Source organism: Rutidosis leptorrhynchoides, unplaced genomic scaffold (genome assembly GCF_046630445.1).
Source record: "Rutidosis leptorrhynchoides isolate AG116_Rl617_1_P2 unplaced genomic scaffold, CSIRO_AGI_Rlap_v1 contig138, whole genome shotgun sequence".
Taxonomy (NCBI): Eukaryota; Viridiplantae; Streptophyta; class Magnoliopsida; order Asterales; family Asteraceae; genus Rutidosis; species Rutidosis leptorrhynchoides.
Genome location: NW_027266390.1, coordinates 1 through 26,175, shown reverse-complemented (window position 1 = coordinate 26,175; position 26,175 = coordinate 1). Strand labels below are relative to the sequence as shown.

At 34.0% G+C, this 26,175-nt stretch overlaps 3 protein-coding genes across 3 annotated transcripts; 2 read left to right on the top strand and 1 right to left on the bottom strand.

Moving 5' to 3' along the window:
* Window positions 1-495: 495 nt before the first annotated feature.
* Window positions 496-14,252, bottom strand: LOC139881263 (probable receptor-like protein kinase At1g80640). Its single transcript, XM_071865767.1, has 11 exons — window positions 14,090-14,252; window positions 13,739-13,989; window positions 13,536-13,668; window positions 13,375-13,438; window positions 13,191-13,287; window positions 12,973-13,075; window positions 12,304-12,422; window positions 12,132-12,221; window positions 11,855-11,984; window positions 1,787-1,872; window positions 496-612 (listed from the first exon to the last, which is right to left on the bottom strand). The coding sequence occupies exons 1-11, from the start codon at window positions 14,250-14,252 to the stop codon at window positions 496-498; spliced, it is 1,353 nt and encodes a 450-aa protein (XP_071721868.1).
* Window positions 8,525-11,147, top strand: LOC139881274 (aspartate aminotransferase, chloroplastic-like). The gene is given in 13 exon segments (XM_071865779.1): window positions 8,525-8,596; window positions 8,670-8,747; window positions 9,025-9,219; window positions 9,368-9,406; window positions 9,491-9,580; window positions 9,700-9,808; window positions 9,885-9,994; window positions 10,132-10,252; window positions 10,255-10,274; window positions 10,376-10,542; window positions 10,635-10,668; window positions 10,670-10,900; window positions 11,016-11,147. Coding segments are annotated over 13 exon segments (1,398 nt in total).
* A 4,332-nt stretch (window positions 14,253-18,584) lies between the features above and the next one.
* On the top strand, window positions 18,585-19,055 carry LOC139881262 (uncharacterized). Its single transcript, XM_071865766.1, has one exon. The coding sequence runs from the start codon at window positions 18,585-18,587 to the stop codon at window positions 19,053-19,055; it is 471 nt and encodes a 156-aa protein (XP_071721867.1).
* Window positions 19,056-26,175: the final 7,120 nt, after the last annotated feature.

Sequence of the window (26,175 nt, the reverse complement as noted above, 5' to 3'; positions counted from 1 at the left end):
ACATCTCCATCTAGTTAAACAATATGCCAAAATGTTTCCTTATTTAGAGATAAATTTGAAGTTACATGAAGAAAAGGAACTAGCCAAACTTCTAATGTCGTCAACTTGTCCACATTGATGAGAAAATGGAGTAATTCCACTTGTGATTTCTTCAATTGCACCTTTAGAATCAGTTTCTAAGCGGATGTTTGAGAAAATAAGGGCATGTTCGGTAGATAAAAAATTTCACAAATTTTCAACTTTTTTGAAACTTTCATTCTCGTGGAAAAATTGTTCGGTAGTGGCTTTTTTCTTTTCATTTTTTGTAAAATTTCGTGAAAATTTTGTAAAAATAGAGATAGCCGAAATTCTAGTTTTTAAAATTGGAGAATTGAAAACTCCAATACGCGGAGCTACAGTACCTATGGCAAATTACAATTTTACCTTCTAATATATATAATCAAAGTTTAATGAACAATAAATTGTTTCTCTCTCCTTTATCAGTTCATCCTCTCTCTAAAATCTCCACGACAACCTCCACACCGAAACTCTTTGCATGCCCTTCCCAATTCCGATTCTCTCACATCTTTCTTCTCCCTCACTGCTTAACAGCCACACCATGGGCAATCCGATCTATAGAATTTTTATTGATGCCAATACACCCCAAATCTAGCTTCGAATGAAATCTTGCTGGGTTTCGATTTGAATCATTCTCAAATTTTCATTATGTAATCATTTCACCACTTATTACCTCATAAATTCATATGGGCTGTCTCCGCAATTCGCTCAATAGTTACCAAACAAGTCAATTTTGAATCCTTGTGGAATTCAGACTCGTCATTAAGTTTTTGAAGGAAGATGGGTTTTTAAAAACCCAAATCACAACCTTTGATTAGGTTTTAGTTAATTCAATTTCAATAAAATTTTAATTAATTAGGTTAGATTGGTGTTCATATAAATAATTAATAATTACGAAAACTTTGTTTCATTCCCTTTGATATTTTACTATATTTTATGAATCTGATTGTTAAGGATGAACATGGTTGTATGGTTTGGGTATAATTTGTGAGAGCAGGAGGAAAAAGACTTTATATGTTTATTTGTGAAGAAAAAATTGGAAATTCGATAGCAAGTCTCGCTAGCGAACATCATTTTTAAAAATAAAATAGTGAAAATGAGTAGTGAGAATTTGTGACTTTTGTTAGAAAATTGAAAATTGAAACTTTTCTTCTACCGAACAGGGCCTAAGCTTCTTTGCAGCTTCAATGCCCCCAAAGAAGGGCCCTTGCTTCAGCTTCTCGAATGGACCGAGAAGATTGGCAAATTATGGACTTAAACCAAATAATTGAACCACAATGCCAATACCAGTCTGATTTGTAGATGTAAAAAAGGTTGCATCGGTATTAATTTTAATATTTCCTGGATCAGGATGTTTCCAAGTACATGACAATCGTGAAGAGGCCAAGCGAGGAGCCAAACCAAGCATGTTAGAGCCTTTATAATCACTTAGCATTGAAGAACACATCTTAATGATTGATTCTATAGTCATACAAAATTTCTCATGAAATACCTTGTTATGATTATGCCAAATACCTCACAATAGCAAGTGAAAGAGACTAAGATCCTCAGATTTTAAGAGATTTGAGTCGAGAACATACCATTGGATAACTTGAACGACTTAGTGATTTGGAATTGAGTTCAGGCTTTGGAAGGTCAATCTCCACAGATTTCTACTCCTCACACAATCTCTGACTAGGTGCAATGGTGATTCAGCCACTACAACGCAAACAAGATAGTTAGGATCCACCTGCATATTTCTTTTTAAGAGGCCATCTGCTGTTGGAATGGCCTCATGACTTAGCTGCCACAAGAAATTCTGCACTTTAGGGTGAACATTAGTTCTCTCGATATTCTTCCAAAAATGAGAGTTAATAGAACATCCGATGCGTTTCATAGAAGTTCGCAAGGAAAGATGGTAGGATGAGTTTACCGAGAATACACCATTGGGGTCTAAAGACCAAGAGAATCTATCCCTCATTTGAGATTTTGATAGATAGATATTTCTTATTTTCCATACAGTGTCTTCATCAAATAAAGAATAAATTATGAAGCTCAATTTCCATGAATTAAGAGCTAGTGTCGATCAATTGGGAAACCGTGTCAATGTGATTATCGAGCCCTCACGAGGTTTGGGTAAGTCAGAATTTGGAATCTACTTATCTTCCCAAATGTTAACATTGACACCATCACCAATTATCTATAATAATTGTATAAGTTTGAATTTATTTTTATTGAAATGTTGTTACATACATTTATACACTTGAGTCAATTATGACTTCCTGACTAGCAGGCATTTGATTCCTAAACTTTAGCTGAGTATCATCTAACTGATCATGAGAATATTGAGATACATGTATATAATCTTCATCTGATATGATTCAGTGGCATGCTATTGGGCTTCACTTGGAGATGGGCCTAAGCATCATCTGTTACGCCCCCTCAAGTTGGGCCACGAGAATGAAGCCCAAGCTTGAACTTGTGGTGGAGAAACTGAGGTCTCGGCAGCGGTTTCGTCAACGTATCTGTCGTCTGGTAAGCAGCGGTCTGGACTTGATCTCGAATGAAGTGGAAGTCGATCGCCACGTGCTTCATCCGTGAATGGAAAACAGGATTAGAACTGAGTTGGGTCGCCCCAACGTTGTCACGAAAGATGACCGGAGTTTGTGGAAGTCTGACACCAAGCTCAGAGAGGAGGGTGCGAATCCAATTCAGTTTGGCGGCTATGTTCGCGACAGCTTTATACTCCGCCTCAGTTGTTGAACACACGACAGATCTCTGCTTTTTAGAGCTCCAAGAGACCAGATTTTAGCCAAGAAAAACGACGAATCCGCCAGTCGAACGGTACTGATCTTTGTCACTGGACCAGTCTGCATCAGAATAGGCTTTTAAATTCATGAGGGAGCTTTTGTCAGCAAACGCATGAAGTGACGAATCGGAGCTTCGATGAAGTTGAATGCCATCATTGATGGTGCCTGCAAGATATCGAAGAAGATGTTTCACCACCATCCAATGCTCATTCGAAGGCTGATGACTGAATTGCGATAATTTGTTCACGGCAAAAGCAATGTCTGGGCGAGTAAGAAGCAGGTACTGTAAACTTCCGATTACTTTGTGATATGCCTTTGGATCAATATAGTATGTGCTTGAGTTCAATGTGAGAGCATGATTGGTAGCCATAAGAGTTTATGTTGGTTTCGTATCTTGCATTTTTTTTTTTGCTATAGAAGATTGATAACATACTTCCTTTGTGAAAGTAGTATGCCATCAGTATTATGAATCACCTCAATGCCAAAAAAATATGTTAGATGTCCCAAGTCTTTAATAGAAAATTGCCTTGCTAGTGCGTTAACATATTCATCAATAAGCTGTGAGTTGCTCCCTGTGACAATTATATCATCGACATAGACAATGATAATGATTGTGCTAGTGTTAGACTGCTTAAGAAATAAGGATGCATCAAAATATGAGTTTTTGAAACCTATAATGAGTTGAAAATGCCGAAGAGCTAGGTACCATGCTCTCGGCGTCTGCTTTAAGCCATAGATTGCTTTGCAAAGTTTGCATACATACGTGGGTTTGTCTTGGTCAATAAATTCCCTTGGTTGTTCCATGAACACATTTTCAATTAGTGGCCCCTGTAAAAAGGCATTATTTACGTCTAACTATCGCATTTCCCAACCATTTGTAATTGCAAGACTTAACACAATTTTAATTGTAGTGGTTTTGACAACAGGACTGAAGGTTTCAGCAAAAACGATGCCGGGCCGTTGGTGGAACCCCTTGGCAACCAGTCGAGCCTTGTACTTGTCGATGGTGCCATCTGAGTTCCTCTTAATCCTAAAGAGCCACTTGCAGCCAACAAGGTTCTGAGCTGCATGAGGAGGAACCAACTCCCAGGTACCATTCTGAACTAGTGCATTGAATTATGCAGAACAGGCCTTTCTCCAATTGGGATCTTTCAATGCTTGATTTATAGTGTAAGGCTCATATGAATCAGATTCAGTTACTTGAGCAATAAGACTCAGATTCTGAATTGGTAATCTAATGTTGTTCTTGCCTCTTGTGGTCATAGGATCAGCTGCTAACAGAGATGGAGCTGGCTGTTGCACAGGTTGAGTTGACTCAGATGTATCAGAACTGACTTGAGGATCAGGCAATACAACAGAGGTAGTTTCAGAGGGTGGTGATAGGAGTGGCAGATCAGTGGGAGCTGGTGCAGCTGGTTGTTTTGGTGGAATCCAATCTGAGGCATGTATGCTATCAATCTAGCTATCATAGTAACCTACTGGAGATTGAGCTGTTGTAAAAGGAAACTCAGATTCCACGAATCGCACATAACGTAAGACATAGAGTCTATTATGAGGTAAGTCTAAACACAGGTATGCACTTTGGCTGAGAGAATATCCTAAAAAGATGCATGCTCTAGAATTTGACTGTAGCTTTTGAGTATTGTATGGTCGTAACCATGGATAGCATAGGCAGCCGAATATGCATAGCTTGTCGTAGTTAGGTTGTAACTGGAAAAGGCGAAGGTAAGGGTTGTCCATGTTTAGTGTAGGAGTTGGCATACGGTTTATGAGGTATACTGATGTGCAGAATGCATATGTCCAATATGTGAGTGGAACGAAAGCTTGAGTGAGAAGGGCTAGACTGGTTTCTACTATGTGTAGGTGCTTTCGTTCAGAGAGGCCATTGTGCTCAGGTGTATGGGGTGGGGTTGTTCTAAAAGAGATGCCATGTTGAGAGAGAAATTCAATAAGTGCTATGAATTCGCCAACATTATCTGTATACAACGTTTTGATTTTTGTGTCAAAGAAATTTTCGACTGCACCCTTAAATTTGATGAATATATCTCGTACTTCTGATTTTTTTCTTTAATGGATATAGCCAGGTATATCTGCTGAAGTGATCGACAAAGAGGACATAATATTTGTAATTGTCAGTGGAGTAAACAGGTGAGGTCCAGACATCAGAAAACACGACATCCAAAGGTTTTGTAGACATCAATGTAGAACGAAAAAATGGGAGTTTGTGACTTTTATTAGATAAACAAGCATTACAATGAGTGTGAGATGGAGCTAAAGGAGAACCTAACTGTGACAGAATGTGTTTGACAATTGGTTGAGCATGATGTCCTAATCTAGAGTGCCAGTCAGTAGGAGCAGTGGACGTGGAGAGAGCTAAGCTGAAGACTTGTTTCATTGGCCACTCATAGACACCACCCTCAGGCTTGCCTCGCAGGATTTCCTTCCCTGTCATCAATTCCTTCATATAGAAATAATAAGGTGAGAACTCAACAGCAACATTATTAGATACACGGAACTGATCGACTGAAATTAAATATTTCTTTATTTGAGGTACATAAAGAACATTATCCAGTTTAAAAGCCCTGTCATGTGTTTGCAGAATCCTTATACCTGTGTGGCTGATATTCAAACCCGAGCCATCACCAATAACGACATCATCATGGCCGGTATAAGGACTGTGGAGAGCGAAGTTGTTAAGATCACTTGTGATATGATGTGACGCTCCAGAATCAAGAATCCAGTGAGCTGGACTGGTGGAGGTATTGGCAACAATGGCTCAAGGTTGGTAAGAGGCAGGTGATGGTGCCTGAGATACTACTATAGGAACAATACGAAAATTGGGACACCGTTTAGCAGAGTGTCCTTGAACATGACAGATTTGACATTTGCCTGAGTAAGGGTGAGGTTGGTAAGTAGAAGTACGATTGTACCAGTTATTGTGCATGTTTTGACCATATGAATGATGGTGATAATGTTGATTTGGATCGGCAGGAGAGATGGGAGAACGGTTGTTGAACTGGTTCCCTTGTGGGCGCCACTGACCCTAGTGCTGAGTGGTGTGGTTGTTGCGGCGACCTTGAGGATGAGCAGCGTAGTGCACAATAGCAGGAAAGAGAGCAGCTGTAGACTTGAGAATGGCATCAGCTTCAGCGTTAATGAGCCTTTCCACAAGATCATCAAATGCAATAGGATCATCTCGGGCATTGACTTGACATTTCACCTCATCGTAAGTATCGTCAAGTCCTTCAAAAACTCTATCAATGATGTCTTCAATATCCATAGGAGATTTTAGAAAGGCGAGTTGATCAATTTTTGCTTTAATTTTGCTACATATACTCAATGATCGAGTTCTGGCCCTTGACAATTTTCTTCAACTGAGCTTTCACCTATTTTATCGTAGCACGACTAGGTTTGGCATAAATCTTGACAGAGTCAACCAAGCTTCTTGGGAGGTTGTAGCTGTAGCAATGAATGGGATTATAGATGGTGTAAGTGCACCAATAATAGTATTCAGAATCAGTTGATCCTGACGCATCCAAGCAACATGGCTGGATTCGGAGTGTTGGAATCACCAATAGTAATGGTGGTAGGAGGACTTGGATGGGTACCGTCAACGTAGCCCATGAGATTATAGGCATTGAACAAACTTTAAAACTAAAGTTTCCAACACATGTAGTTGGTCGAGTTGAGTTTCAGTGGGGCCTGAGCTACGACATTGAGCGCAATGAGTGTGGATTCATTGGAGTTGGAGGAAGCCTGAACGCTTAACATGATTGAAGAGAAAAACAGAGAAAAAACAGAAATTGTTCGACGTTAGTCTAATGGCTCTGGTACCATATAATAATTGTATAAGTTTGAATTGATTTTTATTGAAATGTTGTTTACATACAATTATACACTTGAGTCAATTATGACTTCCTGACTAACAGGAATTTGATTCCCAAATTTTAGCTGAGTATCATCTAACTGATCATGAGAATATTAAAATACATATATATAATTTTCATCTGATATGATTCAGTGGTATGCTATTGGGCTTCACTTGAAAATGGACCTAAGCATCATCTGTTATATCCACTCACCACACTTCACAACAAGTTCCCTCCTTTAGGAAGACTTTTCCAGATTAAAGAGGCATTGGAATTCAGATTTGCTTCAAAAAAGGATTTTTGTTTGTAGTACTTAGATTTAAGAATCCTTGATTGGAGAGAATTCGGGTTTTGGATTACCCTCCTTGCCAACAGGGCTTGATGGAAGTGTCTTTGATGTTTTGATTGTGTTTCATATAAGCATAATTCCATATATATATATATTCAAAATAAATGTATTATATATATTTTATATATGAATAAATACCAACAGTTATACTAACATTCTTCTTCTAACAATACGAGTAAAAACATTTCTCTTCAGTGGTATATTAGTTTTCCTTTTCCCTCGATGATTCCAAAGAGCAAGCAGTCCACTTTCATTTAAGATTAATATATAGAAAATCCATTTCAATAATATATATATATATATATTTTTTTTTTTTTTAATTAATCCATTTCAATACTTGAGCTCACTCAAAATTCAACTAAGCAGCCGTTTGTTGAGTCGAATTAAATTTTTGGTCGTTAAAATTGTTGAATCGATCTTCTATTTTGAACCGATACTCTCGGCTCAATATCTATCTATCTCATTAGGCACTTAGCGATTATCCTAATTCCTAGCTACTTGGCAACATATTTTGGGTTGTTCCAACAGAGGATCAAACAAACATGATGAAATGATAAAGGTTTCTAGACATTGTAGCCATAGGTTATTTCGATTTTGGAGGGACCCGACAACGCCCGGTTCTACCCCCATCATGAGGCCACAAGAGTATGGAGTATGGAGATCGTCGGCCTCAACTCCTTTTAGAGGCCAAGAGATCCTAAAGTCGGAGAGACTCCTCGACTTTCATGTCGCAAGTGAGTTTATGTATCTAAAGAGCACTTAAATTTTATTATATAAGATTCTTTTAAATGTGTTCGTCAGACAGGCATTGCTTAAGGTAATACTCTCACTCTAAAAAGAAATACTTCTCTTTACAGTGATTAATATCACGATATCTTCGACCTCGTGGTGAGGTTGTAAATGCTCAAATATTATTAACATTCTTTTGTGTTTTTCCTTCACTTACATACTCTAAGACTAATCAATAAGCGTACTCTACACTACTAGATCGTTTTACATTTCACATGTTGTCGTAACACACGAGTACTTTCCTTCGACCTGAATTAGCCAAATGATTTTTCTTTTCTTCCAGGTAATAGCCGAATGAACCAACACACATGATTTCAGAAATGACCATTTTGTCCTTGAACAATAGTTACAGATCTGACTGAGCTTAAAAAGCCAACAGAACGGAAAACATAGTAATTCATTTTGGCCTCGTATTTATCGCTCTTTCTTTCTCTCTTTCATTTTCAGTTCTCACCACCATTGATCTAATCGGCAGGTACTTGGTTTTACTAGTATCAATTTACTTCATTTACTTGTCTGATCTCTTTTGCTGTTACTTAGTCATACTCAGTCATCATTAGATAAGCTTTTAGTGAATTCTATTGATCAAATCATTTTCAAAAGCATTTTATTTTCAAGTATATGAAATTCAGTTGCTTTTGATTGTTTCAGTATACAATTTGTGATTAACAATGGCTTCATCTATGCTTTCACTGGCTTCTGCCTCTCTCTCTGCAACTCCCTCCACTCATCAATTCGACAAGGTATTCATTTCAAATATAAAAGCTTCGGTTTTTTTTTTTTCCTCTGCCATTTCTTTGATCATACTCTGTATAGCAGCAACCCAAGCTCCCGGGTCAAAGTTTGAGTTTTTGCTTCAGCAATGAGAGAAGCAGCCTCTTCCCTAAGACTAAGGTATTGTTTGAATATGTTGCTTACTTTTAATCGCCGGCTCTTTAACCAGTTTTTATTGATGTAGTAGCTGAATTTATCGATAGGATGTGATTAATTTATCCAAAGAGCACTTAAACTGATCCTTTACTTAATTAGCATAATTGAACTTTATTTCATGAACTTGATCTATTGGTCTATTGTTTTTTTCTATGCTTCATTCTTATGTTCTATTTGCTCTTAAAAGTTTGAAGACTTTCTGTGTTGTTGCTTTTGATTTAGATGTGTATGTTATTTGCAGTCTTTCAGCCGGGTATCTATGACGGCTGCAGTCAAAGTATCCCGTTTCGAGGAAATCACAATGGCTCCCCCAGATCCAATTCTTGGAGTTTCTGAAGCTTTTAGAGCTGACAACCATGAAATGAAGCTCAACCTTGGAGTTGGGGCTTATAGAACAGAAGAATTGCAGCCATACGTGCTTGATGTTGTTAAGAAGGTTATTCATCTCTTCCAGTTTTAAAACAGAAACAAAGTTTTAGCTTCCAGTTTCCGTGCCCTGTAAATTTTCACTTTCTAAACTAGTGTTGGATTGCTTCCCCATAAAATTAAGTACAACTGATTAATTTGGAATTTTATTTTTGTAGGCTGAGAATCTTATGCTTGAGAGAGGGGATAACAAAGAGGTATTGTGATACCAAATGGATGGATAGCCCATAGTTTTCCCTAGAGATTAAAATTACTAATTAGATGTTGATGATAATGTGCAGTATCTCCCAATTGAGGGGTTGGCTGCTTTCAACAAGGCAACTGCAGAGTTATTACTTGGAGCAGATAACCCATTGATCAAGGAACAGAAGGTATGTAAATCTTGTTAATCGAATTCATTTGGTATGCTTACGTAGCTGAAATATGTTCGGAGTTCAGATAAAACAAAGAAAAGAATTTTATGCTTACTTTGTAATTGACTCTTTCTCAGGTTGCAACAGTTCAAGGTCTTTCTGGAACAGGTTCTCTTCGACTGGCTGCTGCTCTTATAGAAAGATATTTCCCAGGGGCAAAAGTTTTGATTTCATCACCAACTTGGGGTGTGTGTTGTCTCTCTGTCACTCAAACTGGAATTCAGATTTATTCATTTTTGTTGCTAACAACATTGTTTTGTAGGTAATCACAAGAATATATTCAATGATGCCCGAGTTCCTTGGTCTGAATACAGATACTATGATCCAAAAACTGTTGGGCTGGATTTTGAAGGCATGATAGCAGACATAAAGGTTGTTTCCTTTTATTTCTAATCCGGTTGTACGTTCTCTTAGTATTTGTCACTCTTGAGTATGTACACATTTTGCATTTCCATGTTGTTTGATTAGCCAGCTTATCATAAATCTCACAAGACTCTTTGTGAATACAGGCCGCGCCTGAAGGATCTTTTATCCTACTACATGGTTGTGCTCACAACCCGACAGGAATTGACCCAACCCCTGAACAGTGGGAAACAATTGCTGATGTCATTCAAGAGAAGAACCACATCCCATTTTTGATGTTGCTTATCAGGTAGATTTAACATCCCATTTTCTAAAAGTTTCTGACTTGGAATATTGAATGTTTTTATCAGCATTTATTTACAAATTTTGTAACGCTTGGATGGTCTCCAGGGATTTGCAAGTGGAAGCCTTGATGAAGATGCAGCATCTGTGAGATTATTCGCTGCCCGTGGTATGGAGCTTTTCGTTGCTCAGTCATACAGTAAGAATTTGGGTCTTTATGCTGAGAGGATTGGAGCAATGAATGTTGTATGCTCGTCCTCAGATACAGCAGCTAGGTAATTTGTCTGGCTCTCTTTTTGTAAAATTCGGTGTGCGACTCCTAAATGGGTAAAACTTTATTCTCTTTTTCATTTTGTTTCTTTTTTAGAGTAAAGAGCCAGCTGAAAAGGCTTGCTCGACCGGATGTACTCAAATCCCCCTGTTCACGGGGCAAGAATAGTTGCCAATGTTGTTGGAGATGCAGCTCTCTTTAATGAATGGAAAGCTGAGATGGAAATGATGGCTGGGAGAATTAAGAATGTGAGGCAGAAGCTTTTTGATAGCCTCTCTGCAAAAGATAAGAGTGGAAAAGATTGGACTTTCATACTTAAGCAGATTGGGATGTTCTCTTTCACAGGCTTGAATAAAGCTCAGGTATTTTACCCCTTCCCTGGTCTTTCTAGCAAATGTAGAACAGGCATATTTGTAAACTGTAAATACATAAAAGAAATGATTTATCTTTTATTTTTTTTCCTTTTTTCGTGATCAGAGTGATAATATGACGAACAAATGGCACGTTTACATGACCAAGGATGGGAGGATATCATTGGCTGGATTAAATTTGGCCAAATGCGAGTACCTTGCCGATGCCATCATCGATTCCTACCACAATGTGAGTTGAAAGCAGGGATTGAATTTCATCATAGAAGAAAAAACTCTGAAATCTTCTTTTGAAGAAGTCACTATTCAGACATTAGTCATTGAAAATATGGTTTGTGGCAATAATGTATTTTCATAGATGGCTGGAACTTGACAACCCGTGATTAGATTTTTGATCGAGGCTATATTGATAGCAATGACATATGAATGACTAACGAGTCAGTTCCTTTCAGTTGATTATCTATTTTTATTGGCATGGAAATATAACGTAAGATGTCTTGTTGGATAACATTAGCATGCTAAAAAAGTTCTCTAATTATTTCACCGCACCAAATGGTCCAAATAGAATTAGTCGAACTAAGTTGGAGCATAATATTTTCTGGACTTGGATAGTCTCTAAAACTTTTAGAAGTAAGCATCGAAACTTCTTGTTCTTTAAACTGGCTTATCAAGCTTGAACCAGCTAACACTGGTAATAGGTGAAAATGCTATAAAAAGTTACAAAGTTCGAATTGCGAAAAGCCCATTTCATATGAACATAAGAGTTTTTTAGGGTCCCATCGATGTACATTGTGAAGAGAGAGTGCTCTTCCACCATGAAAAGTCAAACCTAAACACCATATAGCCTACCGAAGAAGCAAAATAGTCGGGAGTTCCAAAAATGATGCACTTGTATAGCAGAAACTGTATTTCCATTTCGTCATTGTCCACAACTTTCCATGCTGAGAGTGGGTTTCGTCAGTTTTAAGGTACCGCCGAGCTCCATCGGAACGAGGGGAACAAGAGAGTGCATGACATCCGTTATCAGTGGTCGATAGCTTGGCTCTGGTTGCACACAAAGTACAGCTACAGCAGCAACCTGCAATAAAATATACATGAACAATTACACCATAGTCCCTGTGTTATAGCAAATAACCTATATTGGTCCTTTTGTTTTTAAAACATCAAAAACAATTTGCATCCTTACAAGTGATGGCTGAAGATAAGTGTTTGTTTAAAACAAAACCTGATATAAATGCTTGAGGTCCATGGTGTCTTTAATCACAGGATCCACTATGTTGGGAAGTTTAGATCTGTCAGTGAGCTGAGGCATAGCCTGCAATTCCAAAAATGGCCAAACTAATACATTAATATTTGGAATATATAATCCAACATGAGTTAAGTACAAGTATCATTACCCATGTGACAATAAATTGGGACTTTGATGGTGTAACCTTCTCCACTGGTCTTCTTCCCAACAAGAGTTCCAAGAGGACAACCCCGAATGCATACACATCACTCTTATCGGTCAGTTTTCCTATAAAAATCAACAAAATCATCATTTGTTTGCTCGAGCTAAAACTGTAAAATCATACATACATGAGAGTATTACAAGTTTGTAAGAAACTTTTCTGGTACAATTAACATGTCAGCATAGAAACTATTGGTAGATAGCAGATGCAGAAGGTAAATTTCTTAGGACCAATGTAATTGTTTTTCATTTAGGGGATATAGCAAAGCTCTTTTCATTTATATGAATACTTAATAGCTTTCATCAGTTGTCTCCAACTAGGCTTTCTTTACAAGCTTCACACAGATCCAACTAGCACCAAGAATAAAATACCCACGGATAATTAAAAATATCATATTTAAGAAGCTTAATTAATGCAGATGTCTCTCACCATAGCAGAAGCACATGTGCAGGTATGTGACTGTGTTCAAGATAACAAAATCAATAAGTGCACTGATTTTCATATAATTCACCTAAACACATCCCCCCATCAGCATAACATGATTGATGTTGGGCATTATAGTTAAATAAAATATTAATGAATTAAAAAAAAACTCATATGCAGTTTAGTTGGTACCATCTAAAAGATATTCGGGAGCAACGTATCCCAAGGTGCCTGAAAGCTTGAGGCTGTTCTTGTTATGAGCAGGATCAGACACGGCCAGACCAAAATCTGAGAGCTAAACCCGCCAAAAATTTGAGATGAGATGAAAAGTTTTAGTCTATTTAATGCGACCGGACATGAATATTATAGAGTAACTCTAGAGTAGGAATTAACTGTTATTATTAAATTACCTTAGCATTGAAGTTGGAATCCAAAAGTATATTAGAAGATTTCAGATCTCTATGGATCACTTGTGGGTGACAGTGCTCATGCAGATATCCTAATCCTCTGGTCAATTATTGTAAATTTATTATTCATAAAAGAAAAGAATTAAAAAAAACTAAATTTGCATATGGAGTAGGCAGACAAGCTCACTTGGCAACATCAAGAGCAATCTTCATCCTCATATGCCAATTTAACGCTGATCCATGGAGAGATCCTGCAATTTTCAAGCACACAACAATATTAGTACCGGCCATTATATTTAGTCCTACCGGACAAATTGAAGGTAAACGAAGAGGAAAAAAATATGCTACCATGTAATTGAGTTTCCAGAGAACCATTCTGCATAAGTTCATAAACAATGAACCTTGTCTGGTCTTCCATACCATAACCCAATAGAGAAATTATATGCTGATGCTGCATTCGACTTAACAAAAAGAGTTCGTTCTGCAAAATTTCAGATAACAATGTCAAGACAAAAGTTATGAGCACAAATGTAAAACAAAATATGGTTTACCTTGAATTCTCCCTCGGCGTCTTGGCCTCTGCAATCTAGTTTCTTAACGGCAGCAAATAATTGATCATCCAACTTTGCCTTGTAAACCCTTCCAAATCCTCCCTCTCCCAACACATTACTTTCAGAAAAATTCTTCGTAGATTTCTCTAACGTCTTGTAATCAAATAGCGTAACAGAGCCCTTCTTAGTAACCACTTTCATGGATTTACGTTTACCCAAAAATGGCCACAATCCAACCACCTTCTCAGCATCTTAGAAAAATTATTCAAACGAAAACAGAAGTCAATGGTACAGTAACTTGAAGCAAAAAACAAAAGAAAACAAGCCAAAGAAGAAGAGGTGACGGCTGACCTGAGCTCTTTTGTGATTTCCTGTAATAAAGCCAGAAGAAGAACAAGGAGAAAAGGATTAGAGCCATTGAAGTGCAAGCAACAGCAAGGGCAATGATGATTCTCTTGTGTGATTCCTCCATTTTACTTGGATCCATTTGATGCTGCTCTTCTTCAATCCCCATTTGAGATCCTACTGATTATTATATATAAAGCAAAAGTTCATAGGAAAAATTATCTCAGAAATAAAAAAAAAAATGGAAGATTCTCGTGGCTCCCAAATTTGTTTCTTTTAACAAAATTAGCAACTTGAAAGGTTCAGAGAGTTGAAAATAATGTAGTAATAGCCAATAGCCCAATAGCCATGTTAAATCACAAAAATAGGGATTGAGAGATAAAATCTCTGCTACACACCATATTACTACTGAAAACAACTTCATTGAGATTCAAAATCCGAAGTGAAAAATAATAATAATAATAATAATAAATGGGGAAATGGTTGGTACCTGGAGGCAGAGCAGCCATGGATGGGAGCAATGAAGAAGGTGAAAAATAGAGAGAAAGGGCCAAAAGGGTATGTTGTGGAAAGTCACGTCAACAACAGAATCCCCATGAAAATGTCATATGAACAAGTATCGGGAAGGAAGGAAAACAAGTATTCGCTCCGTCTACTAGTTTTTTTTCATACATTTTAAAAAAATATTTAATCAATATTAATAAATATATATAGTTTTTTAATATATTCAAACATGTAAAAAAAATTTGTACTAGACGGAGAGAGTAAACAACAAGAATCGGAAGGAGAAACTTCAATTTGTCTTCTATATACACACAGTATACTGTATGTATTTATTATTTTTGTCTGAAAAATTTGTATTTATTTTAAGACGGAAAAAATATTTATTAATGGGTTATTTAATTTTATAAGGAGAAATGCACATGAAGATGGAGATTTATGTAGTAGTAGTATTAGTTAGCCCGCTTATTGGGTCGAAGCTAGAATGTGTAGAGAGAGAATCCAGTCCAGCTTTTCTTTTTTCTTTTTTTTATAAATACAATTACTTTTTTATTACTGTGTAATATGTAAGAACAAAAGGCAGTCTTTTTATTCAAGTGTCATTTTCTTTGCAAAAGCCAAAATGCAAGCACCTATCATGTGGGAAGTTATACCTGAAAAGGATAATTAAAAGGCTTATTTTTAATTTTCTTAACAAAAACATTGTTATGAATAAAAAAAAAAAAAATTGATGTATCATCCATTCCACGGCCAGATTATAACTTATAGGCATTGGCGCCGCCGATCTGTTAATTCAGTTTACGATCTTGTTTTACTTTGAACAATGGATCTGATAATTATATTTCATAATTTTTTATGTAATGTCAATTATTACTATTTTCGTCTCAAAATAAATGCAAATTTTTTAATTTAATTTATGTGTAAAAATTTGTATCTATTTTGAGACGGAAAGAGTATCATTTATTCTCTCGTCCCAAATTAGATGTTAATATAAACATAATTTTCTATCTCAAATTAGATGTAATTTTGATAAATTTAAATAATATTAATTATAGTTTTTCATTATACTCTCACCACCTTCACCAATCACCACCTTTACCCTCATATCTCTTATATAATCTCCTTCACCAATTTCACTCATATATTTTCATGAACATTTTTTAGTCTACATAATTATAATTATATTAAAAAATAAATCAAAAAATATATTTTATTGATTTATATAAAATTCCCTAAATTAACATATAATTTGAGACGGATGGAGAATTTAATTGTCACGCGCATGCATATTTAGTTATGAGAAACATATACATGAGCATGAGTATACTACTGAGAACTCAATCACCTAATGTTACCCGAATTAACTAATTCGTTTTTAAATGCATTGTCGAGTGATATATAATTTTCTTTATTTTATGATTCATTATAAGCGACTTATAAAAGAAATTAAGAATTGGCGTCAGCATAATTACTATTCACATGTTTGCACGTGTGCCACCGAAATTATTCGTGAGTTTTGACTTAAATTAAATCTAACCGAGAGGAGGAGACTCTTGTTTAACATGACATGCATGCTCTAATATAAAAATTCTCATTACAGATTACTACTTTTCTGTCAATTTCTCTTTTTTTAAATTTCTACAGAGAAATCTTAGAATGAAAATTATACTATGTTATTACTACGTTATCATACTTAGGGAGACTTTGTTGATGTTATAAAACTTGATTTTCTTTTTCCCTCACTCTCTTACATATACAAGTTATTAAAACTGGAATTTTGAATCAAATAACTGGAAATGAGCCTGCCAAACTGGCTGAGGCATGTCACATTTCTAAATTCAAATTTAAACTTTCATGTTGTGATCACACGTGAAGTAATAAAAAGAAAAAGGGGAGAAAATTATATTTATGGCAGTGGAAATATTGAAGAGTGTCACATGTTAGGTGAAGAAAAGAAATATACAAGAGCTAGCTAGCGAGGTGTGTTTGATGTACGACTTAGGCATATTCAAACAGGTCACAGCTGTTAATTAATGTTAATAATTAGTAATATTCTAATAGCCAAGGTACATACAAAAGTACCCTTTCTTATTTGTTTCTTTGATTTTAAGCCCCCACCACCCATGATCCTATGTTTTCCAAGTACTGGCATTCATTATTGGGTAGGTATAGAAAAATTTGACTACATACGAATCTCAAAAAGAATACACATATATGCAAACATTCACGAGTTTTCCATCCTTCAAACATATGACAATATTTCAACAAACAAATTGGGCTGTGAAGGGATCTGGGCTTTGAACAACTACGTTTTGAGAGTTACTATTTCTTTTCAACGGGCCTATGTTGAAGTTCGCATTGGGCCACCAGATTCTCCTTTCAATCACGCAAGACCAACTGTCCATTCTATGGCCCAGGAGTAATAAAATTAACAGTACATTACGGACGGTGGTCTATTGATTAAGGTATTGTCTCTCTTTCCCCTCTTATAAGATATGATATTCGAATTTGGGAACTTTTAAAAAAAAAAACATATGTAAGAAAGAACACTACTAAGTGAAAAGTTTGTAGCCCAAACTAGTAATGTATGAGGCCCATTTTTGGCCCAGAACCATTATTTGGGCCTTATGATCAGTCATTGCGTCGACCCTCTCGGTCATTGCCACGTATATCTTCCAGTCCTTTCCTTACTGTATATGTTTGGAGGTGAATTATTTATGTTAAGAATGCCACTAGCATTTGCCCTTAACTACTTTAAGACCCACAATCACGTGAAAGTTTTCGTTTCCGCGTGCCCTTTGGAAGTTCGGTTCGGTTCTTGTTTATCGGGGTAGATGGATAATTATATCCAAATCGTTTAGATTTTTTTATAGAAAGCGTAATCTAGTTAAATTGGTCTAACTGATACGGGATGTGACATAATTAATTTTACAGGATATATAAATAAATTTTAACGAAAATTTGATACGAAGAATTAAATATATTAACGGAATACCAAACGTTGAGATTAAAAATCCGAAATATAAAAAAGAATATGAGAAAAAAATAAACTTGAGGATCAAGTGCTTAATTTTGCCAAAACAAAACTATCCAATTTGCTTACCAACATATTTCCTCCCCCTAAGTCAAATTAAATGTATCTAAATTTTAAATAATGCGCCGAACCACTTAATTAACAAGTCATTATTGTTAAAAAAATAAAAATCATTGTTATTACTATTTCAATTTAAAATGGCTAAAATAGGCTGTTTCCGAACCCACGTCAGTGTGTTCTTCTGGTCAAAGCAATTGTATTTTTCAACAGTGTCCATATTTTTCTTTATTAATTTTTCAAGACTGAATCTACATTTTAATCTGTGCAGTAAACGTACATTTTTCTTTAACAGAGACTCTGAGTTAAGGTAGAGAACATTGATTGCATCACATCTGCTGATCTGAGCAGCTAGGTAAGGTAGTACTACATTTCTGTGTGAAATTTAAATCTTATCAAATTAATAGTATATACTAGATTAATCAAGTTCTTTTTTTTTTTTAGATTAATCAAGTTGATGACATATTCTGTAATTGATACATCAGTATAGATTAATCAAGAGTAATTAATTAATTTTTTTTTTTTTGAAGATATTCGTAATTCTTTATGGAGCCATTAGCTTTTACTAGTAATATATTTTTTCCTAAAGTTTGGTAAAAATTATCCCCTTTTTTAAAAAGGAAGATCAAACTGTAAATAAAATAATCCATATGGAACTGCCTCTTTTGTATTTTCTATTATGAATTACTGTACTCTTTTTTTTTTTTTTCTTGTTTCTCTAAAAAAAGAAAAAACAATCCGTGTATGAGTAGGAGTAGGAGTAGGACAAGTGGACGACCTCTTTAATTCCTTTTCGTTACCTATAATTTCGTTACCTATAAATACAAACCAAAGTCCTTCAATCTAATTCATCACTTGTAATAATTTATTCTCCGTTACTTTAATTCTTCACGACCATAATATCCATCCATGGAAATCCTCAATCCTCAAGACTGTTTAACTAATTACCCTCTTTCCAAACCCGTCCATGACAGGTTGAACCGGAGGAAAACCCGACCAAAACACAGGAAGAGCATCTCGCCACCTCCTTCCGCCCCTGTTAGAAACCTAGTCATAGGACAAGTTAAGATCCTGAAACGAGGCGAAGACTTCATTCCTAAAACGACGCCGCTCAATGAATCAGATCTCGGATCCACGAAGCCGTTACGTCCGGATCCCGATCTGAGTCGAAGACGGAAAATCAAAAACACAACCGTCAATGACAATAGCATTAACGGACTCGTTGCGAGTTTGTACGCTGGGTCGGCGTTAAGCCTGAAATCGCCGTCTCCAAGTTCGGTGCCTCTGCCGGCTTTTTTCACCAAGAAACTCGCCGATGTGAAAACCGCCGGAGAGGATGCTTCTCAGGCTCTGAAGCAACTTTTACTTCTAAATTTGTAGAAGTGATGATGGCGATTTCTAGATGATAAAGAGGATCTGAGTTTGACATATATTGAAATAATATTCGTCATGATCTTCTCTCCCAATTTTTTTAAAACCGGGAAGATGAAGGTCGTCTTAATTATTAGCTTTAGTACTGTCCAAACGGCGTCGTTTGAAGTTTAATTTCCATAGTAGTTTCTTAGTAGTAGTTGTTGTCTGACTTACTGACCTCTGTACGTACATAGTTAGTATTTGGGGGTTATTCTGCTTCACTTGTTCAATTAATAAAAGTCCTTTTTCTTTTTTTTTGATACTTTTTTCTCTGGCCAATTATTACTACTGGATATTATCTTGGCTGAGTTAAAAAATCATTCCACATTAATATAAATTATATTGTTAAATTGTTATTGAAACCGTTAAAGCCAGATCTTCCGATACTGTTTTTCTATGTTTCTTAGGCGACTATGCAATGGGATTATACCTTAATAAATAGTAGATGGCAAGGATATTTGAGCATTGAAATGAAAACGGCGAGGGTAAAATAATTGAAAAGGTCATGGTGAGTAGGGATGGGCAAGAACCGACCATCCGAACCGAATCGGAAAACCGAAGGGCTAACGGTCGGCTTTTTTCCATTTTGATCGGTTTTCGATTTTGGTTCGGTCAAAAAATTTTAGGCTTTTTCGGGTTTTCAATCGGTTACTTTTCAGTTAATGAACCGAAAAAACCGGTTTAAACCGGTCGACCCAAAATTATTTAATTTTCCATTGTTTTAACTGGCCCAAATAATAAACATACACTATCATCTAAGCCCATTTATTTAGTGAGTTTAAAGGAAACCCTCGTCCCTTTCCAAAAAAGAAAAAGAAAACCCTCGTCACTTTAGTGACTTAGATCTAAAACATGGCTGCCTCTTCTCCCAAAACATGACCGCCTCTTCTCCCACTTGTTCTTGATTTTCTCCACCTCTCTTCCATTGGGCATCAAGGTCGTCGTTTCTTCTTTCTCACCCTTTCTCAAATCGATTCAATCCCTCTCAAATCAAATGAACCCTAGCTAGAACTCACAAACTGAGAAGACTCAAAACGATGGATGGCCGACTCAAAGAGAGAGAGAGGGGACAACGACGACATCGCCGACGACTGCACAGCAATTTCTTTTCAATGTTAATCTGAGATTTCATCGATTAGGGCAGTGATTTACTTTGAATTGGATCTATATGAAAAGAAAGTTGATTAGACTATTGAGTTGGCTTTGTCTCTCACAATTTCGGGTTGGACTGCTTGTTGAAAATTTTCGATTGGGAATTTAGCAAGTAGATATTGAAGTGAAAATTTATTTTTTGAACCGACCGACCGAATCGGAAATCGATCGAAAATTATCGGTCGGTTAACGGTTATAAATTTGGACCATCGGTTTCCGGTTCGTTCCGAATTTTGAAACCGTCAGTTGGTCGGTTCGGTCGAAAAGCTGGCCAAAAACCGGCCGACCGGACCGACCCACCCCTAATGGTGAGGGCATTTTAGACGATAATTTGAAACCTTATGACATGGATAGTTCACGCTTCACAGATTCCAGGAAATTATAATTGTATTTTTTAAAAAAAATACTTGGACATTTGTGTAGAAATTGGAGAAAAGGTGAACATGGGTAGTCTAACCGGAAATAACGTTTCCGGTTCTACCATGTAATGACTGTGATTAATTTAACTTAAGACCGGAACGTCGTTTCTGGTCCAATAAAGAAAAAAAAAAATATTCCGGTCCAAGAAAAAATGAAAAAAAAAAAAAGCAAGCAATGTTTCCGGTTAAACAAGATCATTAATTAACATCACATGAGAAAATTGTAAAAAATTGAAACCGGAATCATTGATTCCGAGTTAAACAAAAAAAAAAAAAAAAATTAAGACCGGAAACATTGTTTCCGGTCCAAGCTAATTAATCCTTGGACCGGAAACAATGTTTCCGGTCCAACGTCTAAAACGTTGTTTCCGGTCCAAGTTTAATTAGTGAAACCGAAAACAACGTTTCCGAAAAGCCTCCTTCATGTTCACCTCCTCCGTCTACTGTTCACAAAAATTGCGCACCCTCACAGATTCGTGTTGCTTGTTGCAATGGCGATACATACGTTTAGCGTGAAAAAGGGAGGCCCACAACAATGATCACAGAAGGACTAGACCATGTCATCAAAGATTTTTTGCTTCGAGCCCTTTGTCTAGTTTACCGTAGCTAAATGGCCCTTTCATTCTTAAGATTGAATTGATTGCTTAATGTTACCATTAATTATTAGCAAACCATCTAAAAAAAGCTCGCCAGCAGTTCGACTCGTTTATAATGAACATTTAACGAGCCAAGCTCGATTCGAGCCAAATAGTTAGCGAGAAAGTATTTTAATAATTTGATATTAATACTAATAAATTGATATATTAATATTTGATTAATTAATTATAATATTAATAAATTAATTTTTAATGTTAACTCAATCATTATATAGTTAAAATTCTATAAATTAATAATATTAAAATCGGAGAAATTTATTAATTTAGAAAGTTATTAATTTATCGATAAATTAATAATTATTAATTTAAAGAATTTTTAACCGATTCAACGTAATTCATATTTTCGTATAAACTAAGTAATTATACTGTATATACCAAACAACAAGGCAAATTAGTTTATGCTTCTTAGAATTACGTTGCACCGAACTTTAGGACTCAATAGTTGTAGGGTGTTCTTACTTGGTGGCAATGGCTCCAAATAGACTTGAACTTTAAAGAAAAACAGACAACTATTGAATCATATTTCAATAGAGTGTAATATATTTTTTTTCAGCTTCTATGAATTATTAATTTATGATTTTCTTAGGACAAAAAAATTATGAAAGGATCTCTCGAAAAATTATTATCTTATTATTTTATCCAGTTTTTTAATTTTTTACATTGGCTCAAGTCGGGACCCAAAAAATTTATTATTTTAGAGAGTTTATTAATTTACCGAATATTAATTTAAAGAATTTTTACTGTAATACTAATGATCATAAAAAAATTGTTTTGTTTTGGTGAAGCACATAATTTTATTGAATCAACATGGGAAATCCCAAAATATACCATTCAGAACGTATCATAACTAAAAATTTGAATCACTTTCTTATATAATGGCAGAGCTAAAATCCGAAAGTAGTGGTTTAAACTTACAGTATTAAGGATCTGAAAATAAATTAAGTCACACCACGAAATTTTTCGGATGAAAGCAAATTTAAACCTCTTGAAAATCTTATAAACATGTGATAAACAATAGGAACAACTTTTTGATTTATTTTAATTGTGGATTTTATTGTAAAATCAAAATTCTACACTTATTTTTTTATTAACGAATTGAAATTTGACACACATGTATTTTTTTATTTATTATTTAAAAAGTTATCACTAATCAAATTACAATACAAAATATTTTTTTTCCAACTTCTTAATTAAAATCTTATTCCTAATCAAAATTTCAATACATTCTACTATTCTACTCTCATTATCCCTAATTAAAAAAGGCATATATAGTGGCTATTTATTAACGAATTATAAGTTTCTTATTTTAAGGAGAAAAAATTATTTAATCTATTATGTTCAAAAATAATATATTCTAAAATATTTCTCAACAATTTTCCGTATATCATTTTTAACACTTCCATTAAATTGATGTTTTCTAACGGACAATACAATTTTTTAACATTCTCAATAGTATAGGAATGAGATATTAAATATTAGTGGATTCAATAAGAGTTTATTGCCAGTTGAATATCTTGGAGTTCCTCTTATGTCTACTAGATAGAAAAAAGATCGTTGTTCGTCATTTATCCTATACATTACAGTTGATAAATTATGTTCTTAGAAATATGCAAGTATACTGGAGTTTGGTATTCTTGGCGCCAAAGGCTGTGATTAACAGTATTGATGCAAAGTGTAGAGCTTTCCTTTATACCGTGATGCAAAAATTGAAGACGTTTGGAGGAATGGGAGATGGATTCTACCTTGTCATGTGTCTGCAGACGTGGCTGAAGCATGGGAGCTGGTGCGAGGAATACAATTTACAAGAAAGAATACAATTAATGTTAGATGGAGGGCTCATAAGTCGGGTAAATTTTCTATTTCATCTGGATACATTCAATTAGAGATAAGAAAGCTAAAATTACATAGTATTATTTGGTATGGGATAAAGGTGTAGGGCCTAAATCTAGTTTTGTGCTGTGGATGGCTATATGTGGAAGACTGGCTATTAAAGAGAGATTGTTCAAATGGGGAGTGACACGAAATGCTGATTGTAGCTTTGTGTGGACAGGTTAGGGAGAATATTGATCATTTGTTTTTTGACTGTGTGTTCTTTGCTACTATTTGGGATGTTGTAATGTCCTTTGGTGAGATTCATCAACGACATGATTGCTGGAAAAGGGAAGTTGCATGGTTCAGTAAAGAACAGTGGGAAAATTAGGTTTGTGAAGATCGAGAAAATTGATGTTTTCTACAACTGTATATTTTTTATGGTTAGAACGAAATAGTGTCATTTTTGCAGGTTCTAATGGCGATACGATGAATGTGATTCATAAGATTAGAAATGCAGTACTCTTATACGCTAATCATAATAGTGTAGTAGTTGATAGTTTGATGAGAAACTGGTCTGTTTAATCTTAATATGATATAAACAATTATGAGGAATTTTGTATTATGTACTTTGAGTGGCTTTTTTTAATAAATAAAACTTTACTTTTAAAAAAAAATATATAATTTCAAATTTTATTATTTTAACACTTTCAATACGATTTTCTCAATATATTTATAATAAGAATTTTAAAATTAAATGAGGTGTCTATTTCCTATAACATAGAACAGCAAATTGGGTATAAATACATGTACCACTTAAAAAAAAAATGACCTAAATTAAAATATATAGGCTAACATTTTTTTTAAAAAAAAAAAGAAAAGTGGGTCCTTATTTTCGCCGCCAAAAATATTTTTAGGCTTAATCTAGGAAATTATAGACCTTAATTTTCATATAAACCAGAATTTTTAGTCCTTATTTTTGTCGTGTAATCTTTGAGCTTTTGGCGGTCACCTTCTTCGACTAAAGATCAAACCTTGTTTATTATTTGTAATTATATTTTGAACATTGAAAAAATAAATTTTAACTTCACTCGAATATTATTACATATTTATTAAATAAATATAAATATATAAATATTATATATTTTGATATTAATATTAAGAAAGTATAATACAGTATATTGTTACCATAATAGGTTTTTCTTATCACCAAATGCGAATTAGTGTTATTGTTATTGTTTGATCTACTACTAATTAAACGGTATGCAATCTCGAACATAAAATACCTTTTGACTATTTTAATCCGGTTCTTAGTTTAAATCTCATTCTATCCAAAGTCATCTCTATTCTGCTAATCTCGGACATTATCTCATTTAGTTGAGAATTTACAATTATATTCATATCATTAAAAAAACTGATTTAGTTAAGAATTAACAGTAAAAATTTCGATGCTAAGAGGAAAATGAAAATACAATTCCATATGATACATTTGTTTTTTGGTGTATAATCACAAGTGTTCGATTCGCATCTAATATCTTATAGATAATAGAGAGACTTTTTTAATTTGTCCTAATTACAATTTAATTGCAAATTTTATTGTCAAATCAATATCCGACACATGGCGTTTTATTAACGAATATTAATTTGACATATGTATATAAGAACTTTGAGTTTAATTAGGTTTCAAATTATAATTTTAAATCAATGATATTATTGTATTCCCTTTTCTAATTAAAAAAATCAAAATACAATAAAAAACATAATGATTCCTAATAAAATTCTACCAACTACTTTTTCCTAATATAATATTTTATTCCTAATTAATTTTCTATCTATTATTTAAAAAAAATCCTAATAAATTATAATACACTATATTTTTTCTATTTTTTTGTTAAACAAGTTTTCCTTATAAAAAATTCATTATATTCTTTTTTCCTATTCCTAATTAAAATAGACATTTTTTTTTCCTATTCAAACGGACATATTGTTAAAAAAATTATTCCTAATCAAATAATAATATATATTATTTTTTTTATTTTTTTATTAAATATAGTCCTAATTTAGAAATTTAAATTTAATTAGATTTCAAATTATAACTTTAAGTTTATGATATTATTTTTCCTATTCTAATTAGGAAATCAAAACACAATAAAAATATATACCTAATAAAATTATAATACACTATATTTTTTCTAATTTTCTTATTTAACAATTTTTCTAATTAAAATCTATTATATTCTATTCCTAACTAAAATGGACACATCTTTTTTTACGTATTCAAATGGATATATTGTTAAAAAAATTATTCCTAATCAAATTAAAATAATTTATTTTTATTAAACTATTATTCCTAATAAAAATCTGTTATATTTTTTTTCTACTATTAATTAAAACGAAAATATCTTATTTTTCAAACAAAATAATTTTTAATTCTAATAGGATTGTAGATTTTAAAATAAATCAAAATAATTATAATTGATATAAATAAATAAACAATAGAGAGAATTTTTTCAATTTATTCCAATTGCAATTCAATTGTAAATTTATTGTCAAATCAACATCCGACACATGACGTTTTATTAACGAATAGTAATTTGACACATGTATGTAAGAAATTTGAGTTTAATTAGGTTCAAGTTACAATTTTAAATAAATGATATTATTTTTTTCCCTTTTTTAATTAGGAAATCAAAATACAATAAAAACATAATGATTCCCAATAAAATTCTACCAATTACTTTTTCCTAATATAATATTTTATTCCTAATTAATTTTCTATCTATTATTTTAAAAAAATCCTAATAAATTATAATACACTATATTTTTTCTATTTTTTTTAAAAAAATTTCCTAATAAAAATTTATTATATTCATTTTTCCTATTCAAAACGGACATATTGTTAAAAAAATCATTCCAATCAAATAATAATATATATTATTTTTTTAATTTTTTTTTATTAAACTATATTCCTAATTTAAAACTTTGAGTTTAATTAAATTTCAAATTATAATTTTAAATCTATGATATTATTTTTCCTATTCTAATTAGGAA

Bases quoted from the DNA above. Each gene is read 5' to 3' on its own strand.
- LOC139881263 (XM_071865767.1), bottom strand. From the start codon at position 14,252: ATGGGGATTGAAGAAGAGCAGCATCAAATGGATCCAAGTAAAATGGAG. The intron at 12,222-12,303 runs GTAATGATACTT...TTGGAATTGCAG, and splicing joins CCCAATTTATTGTCACATGG to GCTATGCCTCAGCTCACTGA. The intron at 1,873-11,854 runs CTCTCAGCATGG...AGAGAACTAATG, and splicing joins CTTAAAACTGACGAAACCCA to TTCACCCTAAAGTGCAGAAT.
- LOC139881262 (XM_071865766.1), top strand. From the start codon at position 18,585: ATGGAAATCCTCAATCCTCAAGACTGTTTAACTAATTACCCTCTTTCC.